Source organism: Anser brachyrhynchus (genome assembly GCF_964034855.1).
Source record: "Anser brachyrhynchus genome assembly, chromosome: 1".
In the NCBI taxonomy this organism is placed as follows: domain Eukaryota; kingdom Metazoa; phylum Chordata; class Aves; order Anseriformes; family Anatidae; genus Anser; species Anser brachyrhynchus.
In genome coordinates, this window is record NC_137694.1 from 83,254,184 (window position 1) to 83,279,021 (window position 24,838).

Below are 24,838 nucleotides of genomic sequence, written 5' to 3' on the forward strand. Positions count from 1 at the left end.
TTGACAATCTTCCAGCATATGTGGAAGGTGTAAAAAAAAAAAAAAAAAACAACTTTAGATTTTAGAATAAAAGTCCTCTGTATTCTAGTAAACATTGCTTGAGAATCCCTTCATGATCTTCTTCTGTCAGGTAGCATGTAATAAATAGATTTGATAGGGAGTATATTTAGTATGGTTTATTTATTATGTATTTATTACTCTAGGTGATATATTAACAGTATGCAAGCTGGACTGTGGCCATTAAAACCACCACAGCTCTCCTCTCAGCCATGTTTGTCAGGTGTACAGATAAAGTTTTGCAATGTGTTCTGACAGATTCCCTGTTTGACAGACCAAAGAGGTGGAAAACAGGTTCCAGAAGTGAAAGTCTTTACCAGAAAGGTTATCATTATATCTCAAGTTCTGAGACTCACTCTTCCTACCATATAATTTGAGGAAAGAACTCAAAATAGCTTAGACCCTACTCGTATGGTTTTGCATTGATTTAAACATTAATGCCCTCCACTTCTGGATATATTCCAGAAGCCTCCATGCTACACAGATCTATTAAATAGATGTGTCTAGGAGAAGAGTCAGTAGAAATTCTGGGTGTTGCTTTTGGTGTTGGCAATACTCTTTCTGTGAATATATTAATTCAACCCTTCTGTGTGGCATATCCTGTCATGCTGAACTATGAACCTTTTGGGCCATAAATTGTGCATACATGTGTGTTTGTAATGCACTAAGTGTGCTGGGACTTTAATCTTTTTTTCTTTTGAGTACTATTACTATAGGAATATTTATCAATAAGGTGATTATCAGAAGACTAATGGGAATCTGACTCAGGTCATAAGGCAGAAGTGTGACTCCTCAGGGAGTGACTCCATCATAAAATCTGACATTGTTTTAAATTGGTGAAAGAGAATGGATTTTAAGATTTATTTAAAGAGAGGAATCTTCTATAGTCTTTGATTTATGCTTTATAAAGCATTAATCTTAGTGGAGTTTCTTTAGTATATTTGAGTCAGATCACCAGTGTTATACCCTTATCCTCAACAATCAACCACTCAGGCATAGGCAGTAACAGTAACAACTTTTGTACACTGGTAGCATAAAATTTGTCTGTTATAAACCTAATTCAAATGCTTACTGTATGTACTAAAAATGAGTAATATACTAAAATCATAGAGCATCCTTTCTCATTCTCTCTTACCACAGAAACAAACAAACACAAATTGTACTCTTTTTCCATCTCAAGTGTTACTGAATATGAGTCATTAAAGTGTAAAGGCAAGTCTGAGTCATAGCTAAATTTGCAAAAGAACATTTGTCAATTAATGAAGCTAAAGATTACTGCTGCCACCTGTATATATGTAAACAAATTAAATTTAGGAACCTCTGGTATACAGAAATTAAAAATGGGAACTAGGTGCTTTGTGTAGAATATTGCAATGTAGTTAACAAAGATATGCAATACTACTGTTCTTAAGCTGCTGTTAGAAAAAAACAAGTGACAGATCCAGCAATTCTGAGCTCGAATTCAGGCCAGTTTATTCAGCCTGGGCCTTCCTGATTTTAGTGGGAAGCATCACTATAAGTTTTCTCTTGGTTTTGAGATGTCTCCAGTCCATTCCCTTATTACTGCTTCCCCTTGGATTTCTCACATGAGAACACACTTGGTTTGTCAGTCTTATTCAAGTTCCCAAGCTGGATGAGTCTTAGCATCCTGTGTTTAGGCTCATCACATATTGGATATGTCATTTTAAATTTCCATTTCAAGTAAGCTCCAGCTATGTCCTTTCTCTGCCCTTTCTAGTACACTTCCTGAGCACTTCTTCCTTGTTAACTGTAACCATGTGGGATAGTGCAAAAGACCTATGGAACTGTAATGTTTAATGTGTACCACACAGATCCCAGATGTTGTAAGCATATGAGGATACAGCTTCATGCTTACTTTTGACACCAATCCATACAAATCTCCTAAAAGCCTCTTTCTTAATTTCCTTCAGTCTAAAGTCAGAATCCTCTGGAGACTAACTCTAGATTGAATCATTATATTTGTCCTCCTGTACAACTTGGTTTTTAACTTCCCTATCCTAAAAGACTGTGGAGACAACAGAAAATCCACAGAGGAAGTTAAAAGCTCTACCTTAGTTGAACATGGTGGTTTTTTTTTGTTTTTTTGTTTTTTTTTTTTAAAGAGGACTAATAGAGGACATGTAGTTATGGATTAAAATGGAGGACTGTGGCTTAAGATTCCTATTAACTTTCCCACTGTCTTGCTATTGTGTATTACAGATCAATTTTTGCTAAGGCATGCTGTAGAGAAATTGCTTACCTACTGATGCTAGAAAGTGGTTCAGAGACTTATTAAATGTAGCAGTAATTATCACCCCTAGGAAAACAAATGACTAGCACAGATAGAAAGAGATGTCCTTATACTTCTTGGTTTTATAACTTGTTTTTCTTTTTTAGTTAATAATGAGAGGTTGAGCCTAAGCTTGACTGGTGCCTGAATCATTTGGCCAATGTTCTGACTTCTAAAGGAAGGCTGAAGTAATCCCAAGCCAAACATCCATCTGCCTCTGATAAGGCACTCTGATGTCCTACAGCTTCTTAGTCACAATCCTTTCTTTACTAAATCAATAAGACTATCTCTGCCCCCTTCCCCCTCACCCCTCCCTTCCTCAATACACTTATAAAATTGCCTTGCAAGTCTGTTAATCCTGCCATTAGAAGCTACAAGTGGAAGTTTGCATGGCATCCCACTAGCCTAGGAAGTTACTAGCTCAATATGGATTTTGAGGTATTTTACCTGGCACCTGGAAGATAAATGTCTTGTAAATGGAAGTGAAGTGACAATCAGTGACATTTATCTTTACTGAAAATCCTCCTGAAGTCCCTAATTTTCTACATACAAATCTTTTCTAGAATGATTGACATTATGGAATGAGTTTGCTTGCCTCTCTGTGGTAATAAGTCTGCCTGTTAGGTACTGAGAGGACTAAGTCATCTGATCTCTGTTACCCTTTAGTAGCAGCTGAAATCCCAGTCATTAGCCATCATGTATGTACAGACTTACAAGTGTGTGCTGAGACATATAGATGTCTTTTGCTGGGAAGAGAGAGGAGAGGTAGGGAAAGGCAAGACTTCTCTGTGGCATTGGAGGAAGAAAGTCATGATTCTAGACGCATGGGGTCTTTATATATGCCCTGACAAGATAACAGCATATTTGTTAACTTTACCTAAGACAGATCTGCAGCATAAGACTTGAGTTGTGGAACAAATCAAAAGGACACATTGCCACATGGAGCTCTCTTCCAGCTTCTTTTATTAAAAAGGAAGGGTAGGTGTTAATGTGACAATCAACCTCAGTAAAAAGGTGAAAAAGCAAATGGTTTAGTCAGGTGATGGTTGGCTAGAATTAGTAACCTCCTTTACAGATCTTCTCAGACATATCTAGCATAGTTCAGTAAGCCTGTACTCAGGCTGGAGACAGCTTATATGTGTGCAGTTCTGGGCACCACAGTACAAGAAGGACATTAAACTGTTGGAGAGTGTCCAGAGGAGGGCGACAAAGATGGTGAAGGGCCTAGAGGGGAAGACATATGAGGAGCGGCTGAGGGCACTGGGCCTGTTCAGCCTGGAGAAGAAGAGGCTGAGGGGAGACCTCATCGCAGTCTACAACTTCCTCGCGAAGGGGAGTGGAGAGGCAGGTGACCTATTCACTGTAAACACCAGTGATAGGACCCGCAGGAATGGTGTTAAGCTGAGGCAGGGGAAGTTTAGGCTGGACATCAGGAAGAGGTTCTTCACCGAGAGGGTGGTCACACACTGGAACAGGCTCCCCAGGGAAGTGGTCACTGCACCAAGCCTGTCTGAATTTAAGAAGCAATTGGACTGTGCACTTAGTCACATGGTCTAAACTTTGGGCAGACCTGTGCGGTGCCAGGAGTTGGACTTGATGATCCTTATGGGTCCCTTCCAACTCGGGATATTCTATGATTCTGTGATTCTATATTAATTCTGTAGTACCTGTAATCCTTCTAGAATTGTGTGAAGCTTCATCAGAAAATAATTTTATTTTATTTTTTTTTTTAATTTCAGCTACCTCAGCCACAGGTCTAAAATGCCCAAAGAGCTTTACAAACATGGTTTTTCATTTTATTTCTATTCATCGAACAAATATTATGCCCATTTTGTGGATACGTAAAAGCAAGAGTCAGGTTAACAGCAAATCAACAGCATAATCCTACTGTAATTCCAGGAGTAACAGCTAGCTCTAGAACATGCAGGACAGTTCAAGTACAGCCTTTCCTTCTTAGTATCTAATTAATAACAACTATTAGATTGCAATTGCTGAAGAAAGGTACTGTATGTTAAGTTTAATAATGCAATAATTTCAACTTTTTTTTTTTTTTTGGTAGTGATACTACTATTTAAAAATTTTGTTTATATTAAACTAAATATTTTATCTTGGAAAATTGCATTGTCCAGTGACATGTTATGCTTATTGGATTCAATACATCTCCATTGTGTGGGAAAGGAATTTGCAGGGAGCTTTGTGCTGTTTCACACGTCTCTGAGTTAGAGATAATGAGGAAAACAGCGGTAGAACCAAAAACTTGAGCAAGGTCGAGATAAAGTAAATTGGCTACAGTGTTAAAGATGAGCTTTGGGCAGTGGCCAATTGCTGGCTGGCTCAAGGCCCGTGTCTGAGGGTCTCTAACCAATTGTAAGACAGATTCAGGCACGTGGACAGCGCGTGAGGCTACGGGGAAAGTACATGTAGTAGTGAAAAAGGGCAATAAGGGACTCCTGTTCAAGAGCCATCAGGAGTCCGTGTCTTGCATCCTTTCACCATTGCTTATACATCACAACTTCAGTAATATCTATTTCAGATTGCATAAGCAGATGCCAGTTGTTCTGTACATTAACTGGTTATGATTGCAATAAAATCAGTTATAAGAAATACCATTTTGGAAGCCAACACTATAAGCAATTTTAACATTGGCAAGCTCCCATACTCTCCCGCTTCCACCTACATTAACTCAAGCATAGTCATTGTCATGAAAGGTCACATCTATATTCATAACTAAAAATTTCTCAAATAAATTAGATCTGCAAATAAAGAATACACCAAGCTGGCTAGCAGATTGTTATAAGACCATTCTAGCCAGAAGATAGATATCTTAATCTGGGATATAACACTTCAGCTCTTAACAAATATACAGAAGCAACGTCGGATACAACTTCTTTCTCTTTTAGACACAAATAACCCACACATCTGCACTCAGCAACTTTGGAAGCATTTGTGCCCTATATGTAGGAGACAGAAATATTACCTCTAACAGCAAGGACATGAAGCTTCATATAAAGCTGAAATAGAGGCTCCAAAATGAATTAGCTTCAAAGGCCTCCTCAACAATATATAAAATGAGTTTAAGTCTCACTAGGATTATGAAAATCAGCCCTTTCTGCAAGTAAAGGAGAGACTTACTCTTCCATGCCTTTTGAATTCCTTGATGAACCTTCACAACATGAATGTACAAAATACTAGAAAGTGAGGTGTAACCATACCTAGTGTAAACTAACATAGATTTAGTGAAGTTAGTGAGGCTGCATGGATTTACTTGGCTTATGCATTAACCAAAACGATAATTAAACAACTATTCTAAATATAAAACAGGTAGCTTATATGGGAGAGTATACTAAATGTTCTTTTTTTTGTTTGTTTGTTTTTAATAATCTAAAGATTTTCTGAACTCTTACTAGTCTATCATATGGTTTACGTGAAAGTCTTACATTTAGAATTGCCATTATCCAGATTCTATAATTAACTTGGGTCATGAACTAAAAACACAGTGTAGTTTTGCCTCTGCAAATGTGATTAGAAGCTCCATCATCAATTCTACAAGCATCTTAGTCATAAACTTGAAAAAGATAAGTTGATAGAGAGACCAGGCAGGTGTCTTTCACATTTCAACTGAAATTGTGTTTTGATTGGTTATATTTGCAAGACTGGTAAGCTTAGGAGTGGTCATACTCTTGTCTGTGAAGACTATAGCTTTTGAGAGAACTTTGAAATCGTACTTGAATAAAACGTTCACTCATTGCTTGTTCCATTTGCACATGCATTTACCAGAGACACGTTGACGCATTTTCAATGACAATAGGCTTTGTGAATATTTTTTTCCCAAGATTTTGTGGAATTTTTTGCATCTTGACAAAGTAGCATATTTAGATTTTGAGTGTAAACCTCAAGCTGAAAAAGAAACCCCCAAAAAAGGGGGTGATGAAGCAAGCCTCCCAGTATGATGGGGGAAAATTACTCTGTCAACTGGCACAGATCTGGTTCTTACAGTTTTTCTTTCTTAGTTGCTTGTTGTTACTCAAAGAGCCAGATGGAGTATACCCCATGGAAAATAAATATCATTCTTAGAAACGTAAGTCAGGGCTCAGAGTCTATTGATTATTATGGATGTTAGAAAGAGCTAGCAACACAGTAACCTGTGGTAGAAAACTAGTGGAAAGTAAGCAGCCATTTTTGATTAACATGAAATTTTCTCTTTCTAAAATCAGCAGATTCGTACCATTTGTGAGGGATTTCTTTTGTTTGTTTCTTTTCAGCATCAAATAGAAGTTCTGTTTCAATTAAAAATTAGTTCATCTAAATCTTATTCACGTTTTTTAGATCTTCCACCACCACCCGACCCGCCTCCCGGTCAGGGTTTAAGGCAGCAAATAGTCCCTGGCCAGCGTGGAGGCTCGGCAGAGAGGAAAGGAAGCTCTCTTGAGAGGCAGCATGCACCCAGCGTAGATGACACAAAGAGCTCCTTGGACCGGCAAGCTAGGACGTCACTAGAGTGGCAGCGGCAAACCCAGGAGTGGATAAGCTCTGCAGATCGCCAAGAGGATTTCAGGAAAGCCCAACACAAGCAAGCATTCGGATCAGGTGCGTGTGTGCTGCACCAAATGAGGCCACGTAGACAGCTTCTTGAAACTTTTCAGTTGAGGATTTCTGTATCTGGCAGGAGGCTAAGATCGCCTTCCATCCCTGCATTCCCACACTGCTGTGGCTCATGCTAGAAAATGAAAAAGAGGCAAAGTGAAATTGGAGCTTGTGGTCCAAGTTCTTTCCCTCCTGCAGCCATGAAACCTCATTAGCACCTAACTTGGTGTGTTCTTTGCAGTGTTTTGGCAATTAATAATGTTGTCAGGCATAGCAGTGAGAAAAAGAGGAGCAGTTTCAGCCAGGCAGGAGAGGAGGAAGAGATTTTTAGAGTAGTTTCTGTCAGATGTATTTTTTCATATGTACAGGGCTATATTTTATAGTTCTTTCAACTTGCATCCAAATTGGCAGTCATTTTTGTTTGTGTCTTTATGAACTACCGACACTCATTCCAACTGTATTTATAACACTGTCTTCTCCTTATTCAGGGATATGACAAAATAACATTCATCTCCTAGGCCTAGCAAGATGACAGCACAGGCTTTCACCTTTATACAGGACCTACTCGTTGCTGAGTGCTGACTTTATCTTTTAAATGGATTTCAAGTCTGTAAAAATGTATAAAGGAGGCAATGCTGAACTGGAGTTGCAGTTCTACACCATTTGCAAATCCCTTTTCTCAGCCTGACCGCAAGTAAAAGCTGCTGTTTCAGGTCCCCTTACTAGGGTATTTTCTTTAACCCACTAATCATATGTTATTCTAGTGCTGATTAAAATGATACAAGAAGGCAGTGGTTCAAAGACAATTAACACACAAAAAAATTACATGATACGTGGAGCTTTCTCTAGAGCTACACCACTTCTTCAAGTCTGTATGTAGCTGTATTGTAGTGACAATAGACACACATATTATTCATCTTTTTGTCAGATTTTATTCTAATACTAAGTCTCCTAGTTAATTTAGCACCCTAATATCAATGACATTCTAAAAAAATAGTAGTATGCTGGCAAAGCTGCCATGGGGGCAGGATTTAGTGAGTAAAGTCCTCCTAGTAAATATTGCTACCCATATTAAAGTTTAAACATTTAAAATACAATAAATATTTTAAAATGTAACAGTAATGGTACAGTTAGTACCCCTTAATCTTTCAGCTGCATAAACAAGTGGTTAGTTGTTCATGTTGCTAAATGATGATGTGAAGTCAGTTTAAAAATAGCATTAGTGTGTGAAATTAATGCTACTTAGTGTAATGGCAATTTTAACTACAATGTACAAGATGTACAAATGTATACAAAATAGCACAATATACTTCATGCATCTTTTTTTTTTTTGTAAATGAATATTAAGTATGCTTGTCTGACTTTCTTAACCACAACTCTCCTCCTTTCCTCTACTTTAAGTGTACAAAGAGAAGTTGTCAGTTATTCTGTGACATAGAGGGTACACACTAGTAAAATTCCCATACTGCATGACTTGCATTTTTCTGACCATAAAGAACTTGATATTAATGCTTCCAGTGCCCTACCTGAGCACTGACTTTAGGGCTGGAGTGTTTACAGGTGCCTTGTTCTTGTCAGATTCAGGATGACCAGGGCAAGTGCTTATCCTTCACGCATGACAGAGGGTTGCTCTAGGAGGTACTGTGGTTTTACCCTGGTGGGACAGGTTCAGACCTTCATACCTGTATGTCTTTCTTCCCATCCCAGCTTCTGTGCTATGGCTTTCTTACTCTGTACTCTTTTCTCTGTTAGATTTTTAAAAGGCTGCTCTTGGATTGCATGCTTGTTTTTTAAATAATATTAGTTTTGCTTCTTCTCTTTTCCTTTACTAATGGCAAAGATCTCTGGAAATATGTTCTCTTCCAGTTTTCAAGTATTTCCAGAGGGAGTTATCATTAGCTATCCACTTCCATAAAATAAGTGTCTTGCAGTTTAGGGAGCTTCATTCAGACATTACCAGGCTTTGGGTGAAACTTTGAAAGCAAACCCTTTGTTTTGAAGGTGAATAGAAGAAGAATATCTGATGTTGGGAGCTAGGTGTCCACTGATTGCATTCAGAATAGACAAGATAGCTGAGTTCCTGCTAATGGCTTAATTGTGGGACAACAGTAGAAGCACATCAAATATGACATTCTCAGCTACCCCTCTACAGAAAGTAGTGCTAAATCAGGTTACAATAATTTTGACAATATTAGAAGCCTCTTGTTTTTTCTGTCGGGTATAGAAATGTCTTACTTCCCATGCATACCCAGATTTTGCATAGGATAGAATTATAACGTCAGAAAAGGCTCAGTCTTTCAAAGAGAAAGGCATTGACAAAGCCTCCCCATATTCTTTGCAAGACTGAGGCATGGGGCACTGTCTTGAGAGCTGTCTAATGAAAGTGAGCCTATTCTAAGGACTTCAGACACCTACCTTTCATGTGCTACAACGTTACGGAAAACTTAGCCCTAATTTTATGTTACAATTGCTTATTTTATGGATTACATTTATTTCTGAGGACAGAACAGGTAATTTAACACACCATATGCTCTATAATGATAATGTACTTTATATTTATTCATGGTCGTTTTTTCTCGATATTTCATTGAACCCAAAGGAGGCCTTATCCCGAGTCCACAAACTAGAAAAACAAATCAGTTGACCATATATGTCATCTTCAGACTCTTTTGTAATGCTAGCGACTTTTCCTTCCATCCTCTAAAAATGTATCCAGCTTTCTGCTAAACTGATTTATGTTGCTTGCTTTATTGCTGCCTTAATGCAAGCTGTTTCATATTTCAGCCAGCCTTTGGAAAGCAGGTTTGCATCAGATTCTGTTGTTAGGAGTTGATATATAAAGAACAGGTAGCATAATTTAGGAGGCTTTGGCTGTTAAATGGCATTTTACTGTGTCTTTTAAGCAATTCCTTACATTTCAGCAAGGGCAACGTGGTCATAGCACAAAACATTGGTAATGTCCTTATGTCCTGCAGTGCAAATATTCTGGTCCCTTGGGCAGGGCCATAGGGAGATGCTTTGGCAGAGAAAGAAGTCAGCTGTCTGCCCTCTTCTGCAACAGATTTACCTTACGAAAAGGTTCTGTTCAATAGGAGATCATATGGGGAATTCATGTATCCTACACACTTGTGTTGGTTGACACAGAGAAGTCCTGTGTTTCCTCCACAAATATGTTCTCATTTAGCATTTCCCTAAGTTAATTGTGTGCCCGTGCTGCAGCCTTGGCAAAGGCTTTGAGGTTGTGAATAAAAGCATTTTTATCTCCTCTTTCTTTCCAGCCATCCCCACCTACTTTTCTTTCTGCTCTCTGTCAAAGAAAGTACGTTTCTCTCCATCAGATTGTTTAAGAGTGAAAACAATGGAAAATACAATATTAAAACAAGAACAACAAAACACCTTTTAGCCCAGATTTACTTCAAAAAAAAAGTAAGATTCAAGCAGGAGATATTTTACTGATTTCAGAAAGAGCAATTTTTGTCTTTAAGGTTAAAGATATATACTTAGATTCTATCTTGAATCAAACTATTTAGCAACGTCTTTTTCTTCAGCTTCCAAGACAGCAAAAGTGGATCATACGCAACAAAGAAAATAGTTCTCCTATTTCAGTGTCAAATCAGTGCTGCTGTTTTGCTTCTTAGGTCAGGATTATTACAACAATATGTCCCAGAAACTCTAATCAGATGAGATGTCTTGTTTCACTTGATGCTATGTGAAGATATTCAGTCCTGTGTTTTATTGAGTATTAATGCTACTCTTGCAAGCAGTTCATTATTACAGGTCTTTCCTAAGAGGTGAAGTGAGCAAAAGTGAGCCTTTTCCTCATAACAGAATATGAAACAAGCTGCAAGAAAGTTTACTCACCCCAAATATTACAACTGCTAATGTTATGTATAATATAATATTTTCCAATGTAATTCACAGCTAGTTAAAAAAATCTTCAGCGTACTTTGCATCATTAGAAATTACTGAGCTGCTGGAAGCTAATTAAATTAGCTGATATTGTAGCTCTTTTTCTAAATTGATTGATGTAATGTTACCATAATTTAAACTAAAGAAAAGGAAAAAGCATATTCATGTAGGCTTGAAGCAAAAATCTAATTATAGCTGCATTGTTTTGGAAATTGTATGTGCATCTATTTTTATTAAACAATCTATGATTCATGATCTATTACTTCATAATGAATCTAGGCTTTTTATAATTAATACAAACTAACTTATGCATTTACAAGAAAGAAAGATTAAACTCATGCTTTTTTTTTTTTTTTTGTCTGTGGGATACAACGAGTTGTGTATTTTCTTTGGTGAAATTGCAATGCTATAAAGGAAGCCAAAAGATAGATACATGAAAGCAGGGAATGAATATGATGTCCAGAACAGAATAGCTTGTTTATTTCTAGTGTATTGATTTTGTTTTGTTTTGCTTTTCTAGAAGAGGCACTGGTACCATATAGTAAACCCAACTTCCCATCCCCTGGCGGACACAGCTCTTCAGGAACAGCTTCTTCTAAAGGATCAACTGGACCTAGAAAAGGTGAAGTCTTGCGAGGAGGTCACCAATGCAATGCCAGTGACCTTCTCAATATAGGCTATGTGGGATCAAACAGTCAAGGACAGTTTACTGGTGAATTATGTAAGTTTATCTCTAGCTATAGTTTGAACTCTCAAATACACAAAAAGACATTGTGAAGAGAGGAGGAATTTCAGTGTGATAATCAGATTAAATTTTATCAAGATCTTTTTGACCTCTGAGGTCTTTTTCCTTTGATAACAACCAAATGAAGTTCATCTGCTCTTCACTTGGACCAGTTCAAATCTGTTTAAGTAATGCCAAGGTTATCTACATAGTACATCTTTAAATGTGTAGTAGTGGTGAAATTGGAAACACTGTCAAAATTTCATAGAAATTCTAATATTTTAGAAGTTTCTTTGCAAAGTAAAAAAATGCTATTGGAGATTTTTCTCAGAGGAGTGAATGAAAAATGGTGCTGAACTTCCTGGGCATAGTGGCAAGGTTGTGATGCCTTTTCCTAAACTTTTTGTTGCTTCTTGAGCAGTGTTCTGCTCTTGGATATGGGTCCTGTTTTTCAGCTGTGCTGCCCAGTTTCTCAGGTGTATATCCCAGCTCCTTCCTCAGAGTTTTCCTGGCCAGAGGAATTATTTCCCAGACTTTTTTCTATTATTACTCAGTACCTGTTAAACCTTGATAAAACCACATTAATGCTGCACACATAATGGTGGTACTAAATGCCCGAAAGGTTTGAGTCTCTTGCTTGAAGAAGTATGCCAACATCTAACGTAGCTCAGGCATATTGGTATTTTTACTAGTAAAAGCAACGTAGTTGTTGGCATGTCTGCCTCCTATTTCCGGCAGTCACACTCTCGGTACCTACCTACTGTTACCTCCCAGTAGCTTGTAAGAGAGCTGTTGGTGATCCACACACCCTGATATGTGCTATCTCAGATACGGATATGGTGTTGGTAAGTGCTGAATTTTAGCATCCGTCACTTTTCATCTTAGAAGCAATTAACTCCCTTCTCCCAACCTATTGAATATTCATCTTGTGCTGCAGTAATATGGCCATCGGCTTTGGTTTGTGTTTTTGTTGTTGTTGTTGTGGTTTTTTTTCTCCTTATTATAACTTCTTTCTCTCTCTCTGTTTCTCTCTATAGAGTAGTTGAGAAGACACATTGCAAGCTGCTCTGATGGACCATCAGGTCTGAACTCATGGAAGTGATGACACTAAACAGTGCAATGAACATTTTCTTTATTTATGTACTATTAAAAGAACTGTAAATGCAATGTAAAGACACACAGCCACACATATCCCACAGATACTTTACTTGTGTTCTTCTCTTTAATACACCATTCACCTTAAACTATTCCTTGTCAGGAGTATATAAAAAGGAAAAAAAAAAAATCACCCTCCAGGATGAAAAGGATTTCCTTCTGTATATAATTTCTTTTGTTGCATTGCTATGCAATTTCACCTTCTTTTTAGCTATGTTCATATTCATGTCTGTTTTTATTGGTCTGTTGTACTATATGTGAATTAATAGGCTGTGGTGCCATATATTAACTTTTAATTGTGTAACTTTTATGTTTAAAGTTTGCACTGCAGTTTTATTTGGTGATAAGCACAAAACTCTACTCCTCATGACATGAAGAAAAAAAAGAGACTGAATGTGTGAAGAAGGTTTACGTACTGTAAGCTACTTTGGATAATGCTGGATGTAAAGGAGTATGTTAGGTGGTTTTCCATTGGGGTGTAGAAATGAGAAAGTGACAGGCAAAACTGATGTCAGTGAAGACATCAGAGACTGATTTAAATCTTTTAAAAGCAGGCAACATAGTTGCTCTTCCTATTTAAGAAGGGGTCAAAAGTTGGAACTGTTTGTTTAAAGAGTGAATATGAAAATTAATAGTAGCATAAGATGGCCTAGACCCTTTCACTAGAATGATACCCTTAGTATCCGTTTTTAGCCATCCAATGCCACTAAGTAAAGGAGAAGAAAAACAAACCTTGCTACAAACAAAAGAAATTAAGGTGTTTCACTAAAGCTGTTTTATATTGCAGTTTGGAAAGAATTATCATTAATTTCTGAAACCTAAAATACAAGTCAGAAATTTCCCAGGAGTAACAAATTGTATAAACTCAAGGAATACCTAGTAAGTAGTTAAGGATGCAATTTATTATTAAGACTGCTTATTATTCAGGCTGCTTCCAGAAAAATTAAATGTCAGAGTATCTTATTTCATCTTTCCAATACATGTACAGTACAGTAGAGGATAGAGCTGCACCACTGAAATTCATGACATTAATTGTTTTGATGCAGTCTAGACAAACTTCTGTGCTCTTTTACCTGAAGTCTGTGAGAGCTGAAGCTGAATTCACTAAATTTTAGTGTTTGGAAGGAAAATAACAGTCAAATTATTTTCAACTTGCATTAAGGATATTACTTGAGATTCAATACATCCAAAAAGTTGGATATTAGCAAAGAAAATCTTTGACCTTTTTTTTCCTTTTTTTTTTCTTTTCTTTTTTTTTTTGATGAGGAAATAACGCATGTTTATACACTTTCCAAATAAACCAAACTCTGTAAGTGGACATTAATGACAGCATCCTGTCTCTTCATTAACTTTCATGACTTTGTCCAAATCTTCTGTACCTCTCAAATCTCAATGAGAAAAATTTCAAACTTTTCTTAGAATATTGTATGTGGGTAGCCCACTCATTTGATGCTTAATTTAAATATTGCATCCTACAGCTTATTTCTGTTAGTTATCTGACCATGAACACCATGAACACTAGTTTCCATTTGAATACTCTTTTCGTATAACCAGTCTATGTTGTTTTATATATTGCCTTGGAGCTCACCAGTATTAAGGACACTTTTAGTAATGGCAGAATTTTAGAAAAGTAAATTAAAATGCTAAATATGTGTTGCTTTTCATTTCATTAACTTGTTCCATGATAAGATAAAACACTACAGCCATCAGCTATAACTCAGCACTATCAAATATAAAAAAAAATGCTAGTTGACTTCCTTAAGGTCAAGATCATTATTTAGCAAGTTACAAACCAAAAAAAAAAAAAAAGTTGAGAAAAAAGAATGTATTTATCTCCATATGTGACCAATAAGTATATGAAATCTTCCTGCTTGTTAAGTCAAGATAAAGAAGGCATTGTCTATAAATATGAATGATTTTTTTACTTTGTTATTATCATATGAAGAGAAGATTATTCAGGGTACAATTCAAATTAAATTCTCTGGAGAATGTTTAACTAAGTAACCAGTAAAATATTTTTTCTGTTAATTTGAAAGCTTGTGCTGAGCTTTGGTGGAACACCTTACTATATTCTATTTAAAATTCAGTATCATTAGAAGTTGATAAAGTCATCCCAATTACTTTCAAATATGTGTTTTATCTCTTCCACTGGAAAGTAAATGTGTGTCAGTATTAAAGCTGTGCAGTACCATGATACTCACTAACTTGTCCATCTGCTTCTGTACATTTTTGTTCATTAATAATTTGCTTACAATATTACATGAGGTGGTGTTGTGTATCGCAAAGTGTCTCCATTATCTTACAGGTGATGTCTCTTCTTTTTTTTCTCTCTCTCTTTTCTATACAGTGTACTTCCAATGAACCACAGTACATATTTTTTAAAATGCCATTTAATTTACTATTTTAAAAGAAGTATTCTTTTTTTAAAAAACAAATGGAAAACATTTATTGTGAATAATGTGTTTAAAGAAAAGGGATGTTGTGGCAGCACTTAGAATTGTTTGGGTTTTTTTATTTTTTTTTTTTTAAATACAAAACTTTATTGGCTACAGTTGGTTCACGAAAAAGTATGACCTCTTAATGTGTTTCATTGGTATTGTTAGTGCAGCAAAGTTTAATTGGCATAAAAAGTTGGTTTATAGTACTGTTGAAGTGTGTATTGTATATTTACTGGGGAAAAAATAAAACATATTCACATTTCAAATCTATGTTAAAAGACCTTGAGTAAGGACTCAATATGTGAAAATCCAAACTGGGAACAATCAGGCAATAATAACATAGACTGAGCTATAATCATCACTGTCCACTTACAGGTAACAAGGATCATTTTATACGCTGTTCTTTGAACTAAGCTAATAGTTGTCTTATAAATAGCCTGATGGCATCACCTGCCATAGGGATTTCTGATGAAGGTCCTCTCTACATTGGGAATAGTTGTACCAATGGAATTGCACTGATGCAGCTATTCTAGCGATACATCCTCCATTTGCAGACATGCAATGTCAAGGTACAGTAAGGACTGCAAGCACATAGCTTACTTTGTTTAAAGCCCATAACGTAGTACACATGTAAAAATACGTGTTCAGCAGGTCTGAATCCCTTGACTTGGGGTTTTGTACTGGTGGAGCTACTGCCAACCCAGTACAGGGTGTCCACAGAATGTGGATAGGTGCTAGGTCAGTTTTTCTCTATCCTTGCATTGAATATATGCTCAATTTTTAATGTGGGAGGGCTGAAGAGTCAAATAATAAATTGTTACATGCACTTCAGTGGTGTATTGCTACCATTTCAGTGATGCAAACAGACTTTTTTTTGTTATTTAATATTTCTCAAGTCCTTATCCAAGTCAGTTAACCTTTTGAGTAACTTTTGGCTGTCACCTGAAATTCCTTGGGAAAAAAATAAATAAAAAAAGAACAAAAAAAGAAAAAAAAAGCATGGAATGTTTTAAGTATATTAATTTAACTATAAGCCAATGTAAAAGGAAGACATGACTGTTAAAAATAACAATATACTGGCTTATGCATTGGCAGTCAGGAGAAAAGATGTATACTAAGGCTGTTAAAGAGTCCTCACAACTGACAAAGGAAAGGTACTCAGGTTGGGGGAGATTCTGTCAGGAACTGTTTTTGTTTGTTTGTTTGTTTGTTTTGCTTTTTTTTTTTTTCTTTTTAAATAGAGGCAACTCCTTTGGATTTTCTACAATTTATGATTTTTCTTTTGATTATCAGCCTTGGGGAATTCTAGCAGAAGGAGAAAGTTGGCCTTCTTTTATGAAGACTGAGGGGAACTTGTTTGCTGAGGGGACGATTTTTTTAATTTCATTTTTATTTTTTTTAACGTTATGGTTTTTTTCCATCTATCTGGAACACATTAGCTAAAAATAAATTATTTTCGAAAACCATGTGGGCAATGGACAATTCATTTAGGAGGTACATTCAAGCAGCAGGAAATATAGCAAAGAGGAAGAGTTACGCTGACTTAGAATCAGCCAGGTCTACCTTAGTTTCCCATGTAACTCTGAACTGCTGATGATATGTAAGAGCTTCATTGCTTTAAGTGTCCATGCCACAATAAATTACCAAACTTTAGTGTCTGTGGGACACTAAATCTGGTCCTTTGTTTTAAATGCGTGGTCAACCCAGGTCAGTGGAACTGAAATACACCCAGGGTGTGTGAGACTCTGTCCCTGGCTGCTCCCACCCCAGCAGTCTGCTGCTGCCAAGCAGTTGTGGCAGCAGGCCCAGTAGGCACCAGTGGACCCCTTCCCTAGGCACCCTGTAAGGCAGCTCGTACCTTAGCAAGGATGAAGTCTGTAAAGACAGGGAAGGTCTCCAGCAAGTTAGTCGCTGCAGGCTTTCACCTTGGGACTGATGGTCAGGCAAGTCTCATGTTTTGGGACCACCCTCTCCGGTCCTTGTGTTGGTGCTGTCCTGCTGAGGCCTGTACACTCAGTGCTGCCTCTCTCCATGGATCCAGGGCACCCGGCACGGGGGCTGCAAGAAAAGAGGTGTGGAGGTGCTGGGGATCATACAGGGCTCTGCATGTCTTGAGTGGCTGGATGTGTGCCCTGCTAGCCGGAGAAGGCCAGGGATCACAGCAGAGCAGTGGTACCCAACCATCTGCTCTGCCCTTTCTACCATGTTTCCCTTATTCTGTTTCTGTTTCTTGCCCTGCCAACTGCTCCCACACCCAAAATAATAGGTATGGCTTAGAGACATCTGGTGGAACCCAGAGGAGACTCTTGGCCATTCCTACATGCTGTGAGTGTGGGCAGTTACTGGACGTCTGGGGCAAGCCAGCTCTGAGCTCTGGTGCTGTTGTAAGGACTAGCTTGCTCTCTAACCTGCCTTTATTTAACTGCTTAGCTGCATCCAGGAAGGCCCCAGCAGAAAATAGGTTCCTTGAGCATGCCTCAGCACTGCAGTCTCTTTTTTGACTTGAGACTCCTCATTCAGTCTGTCACAGACCATCCTGAATTTGATGCCTGCTTCTCACCACATGGCCTGAGGACTGAAAATTGCATACGATGACAGTTAGGCCAGTGATGTTGTTGTTCTTCTCTATGCAGCAGAATAATAATAAAAAAAAAATTGTCACTTTAACACAAAACTTTTAAAACAATCCTCAAAAATCCAAAACCAAAGCATTTGAGATGTACATGTATGCTTTTGTTTTGGTTTTGGTATTGGTTTTGTTTTTCTTTTCCTAGCTATCATTGAAATTGCCTTTTTTTTTTTTAATGAGCTGCTGAACTCTTCCCTCCTATTCTCTAGTACTTCTCTTTCAGCTGTAAATAGGTTATGACATAGCAAATAATTACATTTGTGTACTTTCTGTGTTTTAACTTTCAACAGCAAGGTCCACAGTTGCATTCACTTCAATTGATCAAAGCCAGATGGGGATTAAATGTTGTGGTTTTTTATTTTATTTTTTTTTCTAAAAAGGCCTGCAACTATTTGAGCTGGTATTTGTTCTCCATTTATGCTGATTAGTGCATCTTTTGCCTTCAAGGATGCCATTAGTAATTCTTGTTTGTGTTCAAAAGCAGGAGTCCATTGTGCAGCACTTGGAGAGCCACTCGGATGCAGGTAAAGAATATAACAGCTTGAGCAAGTGCTAATTAGAACCAATTAAACTTAATTGACCTCCTTTGGCAGTAAAATGCATAATAGAACTTGCTCTGTCCTTGCAAAATGGAGATCTCGCCTCTAAGCATGAGAGTGAAGCGCAGTTTCATGTATCAGCCTGTAGTAATTATGTGGGTATAACAACCAGGAAGCGGCTTGCTCCAATTTGTTCTAATAACTGAGCTCTACTGTATCAGGGCAGTGCAATAAAAGTGAGATTTCTGGTTCAGTCTATTTAAAAACCTAATTTTTACAGAGCAAATGAGCATCCCAAGATACTAATACTGATCTCTAGGAATGAATTGGCAGAAAAATACAGAGTCTCTTTTATAGGTAAGTAATGGTTTGAGCATAAAAAAAGGCAATAATATGACTGCAAGTTGGAAATGGCTCTGATGCTGAGGGGCTGGGTATCTCCTGAGCAGTAGGTGTATGCCACAGGGTGCCTTGTCCCCCTGAATGAGCTGCCTGTAGTTCAGCCCAGCTCCTGCTGCACCTGCACATGCAAGGAAGTGTCCTTCTGCGGCCTTTTGCTCAGAAAGGGGCAGTGGCACCCATGTGAGGTTTGTGGTGCTATGGGACTGGGACATGGGGAGGGTGTGTGCACCACTACTGTGGCCTCCAGTGTGGACGTAGCCAGAGGTATCAAAATAAATATGGGGAGAGAATGAAGGGTGGGGAACATAAAATTGTATAAACTCAAAGGCATCAATGGTGAGTGCTCAACTATACAACCCTGTGAAAACCCTTTCTTATTAGTAAAAGGCTATTAATCCATTTTCAGTGACCATGCTTTGCTGACTTTTTTCCTTATCAGGACCCGAATGCGACTGATTTTGCTGCTAACTTGGCCTTACTATTAACAGCAATAAAGGTGTTAGTCAGGTGGGGACTTTGATGTGACCAGTAGCATCACTCTCGCTTCAGGGAATGTTCTTGTGCTGGCTTGTTAATGAATTTCTTTCTTAATGAGTATCATTAAAAACCCTTTGATTAGCTATTTGCGTGAATGCCCTTCCTTTTTCCTCTAAGCACTAGCTACTTGCACTAGCAGTAGAAAGATTTTGCCCTAGGCTGAAAGCATGCAGCTGTATTATTTCTTTCCTCATGAAAACAACTCTGATGCAAACCATAATAGGAAAAAAAAAAAAGGGGGGGGGGTGGAGGGGGGAGGGCAGAGGGACACAGACACGTGACAGAAATAAATAAAAGAGCTCACAGATGAGTTGAAGTTGTTTTCTACACATGTACAACCTGAGTAGGCGCTAGCATTCAGATGAGAGTGTCATTAGGAGAAATGAAGAGCAATAGGTAGTGATGGTGAAGCATGTAACAATAATTTGCATACACCTTGAGTGCCAACAGGCAAATAAACAAATAAAGCTATAACCTGGGGAAAGGAATGCCAGAGAGTAAATGGACTGCAACAAGCAAACAAAAAATGCCATGTCATAAAATGTACCAAAAAGCCTGGAAAACAAAATTAAAAACAAAACAAGGCATTTCACTTCCCAGGCCCCTTAATGAGATGTTGATAGCCTAGAAATTGCTTACTCCTATGCAAGACAAAAGGAAGACTGAGAAGCACAAAAACAATTAGGAAACAGATTTGGAAATCTAAGGTTTAATAGAAAGAGATGTGGCATAGCAGAGTACAATTAATCACCAATTGCCTGAAACACTTTTTTCTCCTGAGCTACTGCAGGCCTTTCTTTGTCCCTTCCCATCTTAAAATGACAGCCACTTGATCCAGTTTGTATTTAAAATAAATCTTTCTCTCCCTCTCTTCCCCAGTCCCCAGATCCCCAGAATTACAGATGCTGATAAACAAACACTTTGCATTTACACTGGTGACACAAGCTTAAAACTAGCTGCAGCCTACCCACCCCCTTCTTCCTTCTTTTCTTTTTCACCATCAGGCATGAGCTTCATCTACATATTTTCTACCTTGTTGTTAGGCATATAATGAGGCTTTTCTATTTCTGTCTTTCTTTGCACAGAAAGTTGTCTTAGAAGCATCACACTTGGAGATTTCTACAAGTTCTTTTATGTTTGATCTATGTGGAATATGAGGTTTAAAATTGGTAATTGGCTTTGGTTGCCTCTAGAGCATTTCTAAGTAAGTGAGAGCCACTGATGAGTTTAGATTTTAGTGTTTCAACCCTGTATACTGAGACTGAGAAATTCAGGGCACATGATCACAGCTGTGGGACTAAGGCCGTGCGTAGCAATCCTTGTGCGCTGTGCCATACGTGGTTCTTTGAGTCAATGTGCACGTATTGGTAGCAGCAAAGGAACGTGCCTCTGCACTTCTAAATTAATAAGTAACTCTAAACAGCAACAGCCTGCAAGTAAATTTGGGGTTTGGCGAATTTTATGGCAAAACTTTAGCTTTTTCTTTAATCAAAACAATTTATTAGATTATCCAGGATAAACTCCTTAGTGTAGTAACAGATTCTTACACATCAAAAGACTGGCTTTCTGTTCGTTGCACCTTACAGCCCTGGGACATTCAAACATATTCTGATTTTGTGTAAATTAATATTTGTGTATATAAAACCTGTTTCCAAACAAAGGGCTTTCAGTTTCCTTCTGTCATTGTCCTTATGGGCTTTGGATCCTTTGGAAGTTACTCAAATCCCAAAAGTGTTTTCAGAAGCACTCATTGCTGGCTGAGACTATTGAAAGAACCCCCTTTCCATATTTCCATATTCTTTTGGGTCTTGCACAGGGCTATGAAAGACAGCAAACAGCAGTTTCTGCTTTTGGTTGCTGATATAGTACACTTATAATTTCATTGAGGGATTTAGGAACCACAATTTTCATAGATGCTGTTGTCAATTGGTTAGTTAGAAACTAGTGGTAAAAGCACCAGATCTCTGAGTTCCGGTAAGTACCAACCTTTGCACTTTAGCTGAGGGTCAAATCTTTGAGTACTTGTTTAACTACTTTAACTAATTTCATCGTATAATTCAAACATTTTATAGCATCTCTGGCACAGTCATCTGGGTGATGAAACTTCACTTTGACAATGAGTTGCTGTAATCAGAAACTCCTACTTGGACCAATACCTGGACTTTGCGGGACAAGTAAATCATATGTGCCTTTCTAGCAGTAGCAGTACTGTTACAAAAAGTGTCAGTGAAACCAGGCAAACTCAGTGTCCTTTGGGGAGTGCTTGAGGTTTCCTCTGCTTTGTTTTCTGTATGGTGTAAGCTGGGAGATGTTTGGTGTGGGTCCTTTTGTACCTGCTGACATCCCTGCTGCCTCTTGCCTTCCCAGGCGTGCTCAGAGACGGAGCGGCTGTGGGAGTGGAGGGCAAGAAGAAGAAAGAAAATGGAGGGGAAGAATCAGAAAACCTACACTATTTCAACAGCAGTTTTCAGGACAAAAAATAGTGCTTCTGTTTTTCCAGACAGTTCTGTAGTACACTGTGGACCAGAGGATATATAGAAATATTCCTTTTGCCCACTGTTCATTTTTTCTTTGGACTTGGATAAGTGTAAGTAGCTGTCTCAGATTTCATAAAAAAATAACAATGTTAACTGCCAGAATAATGTGAGGTTGTTCTCAGAGCAGGCCTCTGACCATCAATATTAGGATGTGTCAGTAAATTGATTATCGTTCGTATGCTGTTCCTAGTGCTAACAATGATAATGACAGAATGTTCTTAATTGGTCCCAGGGAACAAAAACGAGACAAAATCACCCCCCGCCCCCCCCCCCCCTTTTTTTTCTTTTATGGTGAGCAGTTGCTTTTCTTTCTGAAACACTCCATATTATCATGGTAGTCTTAAGGGTGTTTTGAAGCATCTTGTGTTCTTCACTGTCTTAAATCCATTTATTAAATTGAATGTTTTTGAGCATGAGGCTGACATTTGGTGATTCTCACGCAGTTTCTAATAGCTGCAGGGTGCTCATTTTTGGAAGCAGTTTTATGATGCTACAAAGTGTCTTCTTTGCTTTTGCTGGCACATATCATACCATATAGCTGAAGCAGAGCTGTCAGGACAGCATGTCTCTATTTAGCAGACCATTGTTTGTCATCAAACTGATATTCTTGGAGTTTTTTCAACTATAGCATTGTTGCCAATGGTAAAATTTCATAGCTTCATAAATGACTGTGCACAGGAAGATTAATCCAGCTGGCAAACTATCTACTTTTAAGATTTTTGTAAAAGTCATCAACAGGGGAGCCAATAATTTTCACTTTCTGATGAAGTCTTTATTATGGAGCATCTGAAACCTTGTTATAATGTGAATGACTTTGACATTTTATCTGCAGCTATGTGCTTGCACTTCTAATAACACTCATACAATGGGAACTGAGCACCACAAAGAGCCACTGAAAGCAGAGTAACTTAATTTTCCTCTGCGTTCATACAGTGTATGGGTTTAGTAAGGGTCTCTCATGTTATTTACAGTGTCTTTGTTTGTCAGATTCTTCTTATTTTAATTCCCTGGTATATAAAACCTGGTGAATGTCAACACTTGTAACAATCAGCTTTCAATAAACACAATCTATGGGGATGTGACTCATGTAAGACACAAAAAGAACAGGTCACTCACATAATAAGCAACTGCAAAGGGAGGACAAGTTAGCTCAAAATACTTTCTGTGTTTGTCAGATTTAATTTAAGGTTTTGACTGTGCAGATTCAAAAACAATTGTCACAGGTGGTCAGAACATACTAGGAAGAAATACAATAAATAATAAGGCTATTGTGCTATAATGGTATCGTAACACCTGAAACAGACATGGTAGCTCTTGTTTCATCATTCTTTGGCATTGATTTTATTATTCTGGATTGAAATTATTACAACTTTGACCTGCTAGTGGATCCGGTGATATTGAGGAAGCACTAATAACATATTTGTTTGTCTCTGTTCCTCTTCTTTCTTCCCCCTTGTCCCCCCACCCCATGCAATAGGCTCAGGTTCATCATACTTGAGGTGCAGCCCATTATCTGCATAACCCTGCTGATAAAGCACTCCTGGATGGCTGTGTTGGACTGGGAATGGGGATGGGGTAGGGAGAAGTGTTCTTTCAGAAAATGATGCTAAAAGAGGATATATTTCGTTTTTCTTTTTATAAAACTTTTGTCAATCTTCACAGCTGAAAGAAATTTTTTATTCAGAAAAACAAATTAGTTTCCTTAAGAGAATCATTTTGATAGAGGCATTAATTCACTACCAGACAGGATGTGATCCTTATCCTTTCATACACATTAAGCACGATCTTAGTCCCAAACAAGAAATGATGCTAGTGTATGTCTATCCCATGCTGCTCATACAAGCCACTTGGACCTTCCTTATTCATGCCATTCGTTACACAGCTACTCTTAAATTTCTCAACTCCTTGAGTCTGCCCTCTAATATTTGTAATGCATCCTTATTTCAGTATTAGCTTCATGCAAGGATGAGAGGAAATGTCCTCAAATTGCGCCAGGGGAGGATTAGATTGGCTATCAGGAAGAATTTCTTCACAGAAGGGGTGGTTAGGCATTGGAACAGGCTGCCCAGGGAGGCAGTGGAGCTGCTGTCCCTGGAGGTATTTAAGTGTGGATGTAGCACTCGGGGACATGCTTTAGTGGTGGACTTGGTAGTGTTAGGTTGATGGTTGGACTTGGTGATCTTAAGGGTCTTTTTCAAATTACATGATTCTGTGATTCACTACTTGTACTTTTATAGCCCTCCAATTTTCCTCTTTTTTTTTGGGGGGGGGGGGGGGGGTCAGGAGGCATGATTTTATTTATTTTTTTTTTTTTCTTGATCCCCTTCTATGGATTGAACATGGCTTCTTTGCTGCTTGGTGAGGAAAATCAGAGCGTAACTGTTCACCCTGTGGGACCAGAATAATTTAGAGGTTGCCTGTATTTATGTACATGTTAAGAGAGCTGTTGCTGTTTTTGCAGGCATATATTGTGTGTGTTCAGATGATCCTGCCTTGTGTGACATAAAAAAAAATGACCAAATAAATCTCAAACTTTGAGAAGATTTCTCACATCTCCTAGACAAGTCTAGCTCCCTCTGTGACGAGTTATATTTACTGAAGTATGGTGCAGCTTTGGACAGTTTAATATTTTCTCTTCCAAATTTTTCCCTTCAACTGCAGAAGTTATTGATGTGGATTATATCTGGAAATTCAATAAACAACTTCAGTATCTCTAAGCTTGCATCTACCTTGCCAGCTAGCGATTTGGAATGGTTTCAGTTCAAAACAACTAGTTAGGAAGCCTCATTCAGCTGTAGTCATAAATCATCATACAACCTGGCATTGACAAATTGGTCTTGGCCTAGAGCCTCCAGAAGTTCTGTGAGAAAGCTGGCTAGGGTCGGGCTGCAACATTAATAGCAGGCATCCTGGGATATGCTTTCGAATTTCAGGATGGAGGTGGATATGTACACAATATGCTTTGTGGGCAAATTTCCAGGAAATTCTATTGAAATTTTAAATTTGTCTTCAATTACTTCTCCCAGAATTTTCTTTC

The 24,838-nt window shown here is 38.0% G+C and overlaps 2 protein-coding genes across 36 annotated transcripts in view; both read left to right on the plus strand.

The window, feature by feature from the left end:
* The window catches only part of ROBO2 (roundabout guidance receptor 2), a 931,286-nt gene extending 911,938 nt beyond the window's left edge, over window positions 1-19,348 (plus strand). For 24 of the 35 annotated variants that reach the window (XM_080591484.1, XM_080591487.1, XM_080591486.1 and 21 more), the window contains 3 exons: window positions 6,674-6,934; window positions 11,361-11,561; window positions 12,602-19,348. In XM_080591484.1, coding sequence (XP_080447610.1) covers window positions 6,674-6,934; window positions 11,361-11,561; window positions 12,602-12,603 — 464 coding nt within the window. In that variant the 3' untranslated portion in view covers window positions 12,604-19,348. The remainder of the gene's footprint in view (window positions 1-6,673; window positions 6,935-11,360; window positions 11,562-12,601) is intronic. The other 11 variants (XM_080591514.1, XM_080591499.1, XM_080591498.1 and 8 more) reach the window with 3 other exon arrangements.
* A 170-nt stretch (window positions 19,349-19,518) lies between these two features.
* The window catches only part of LOC308193363 (uncharacterized protein), a 69,763-nt gene continuing 64,443 nt past the window's right edge, over window positions 19,519-24,838 (plus strand). The window contains exon 1 of the mRNA XM_080587998.1: window positions 19,519-21,851. The gene's annotated coding sequence lies outside the window, so the exon portion shown is untranslated. The remainder of the gene's footprint in view (window positions 21,852-24,838) is intronic.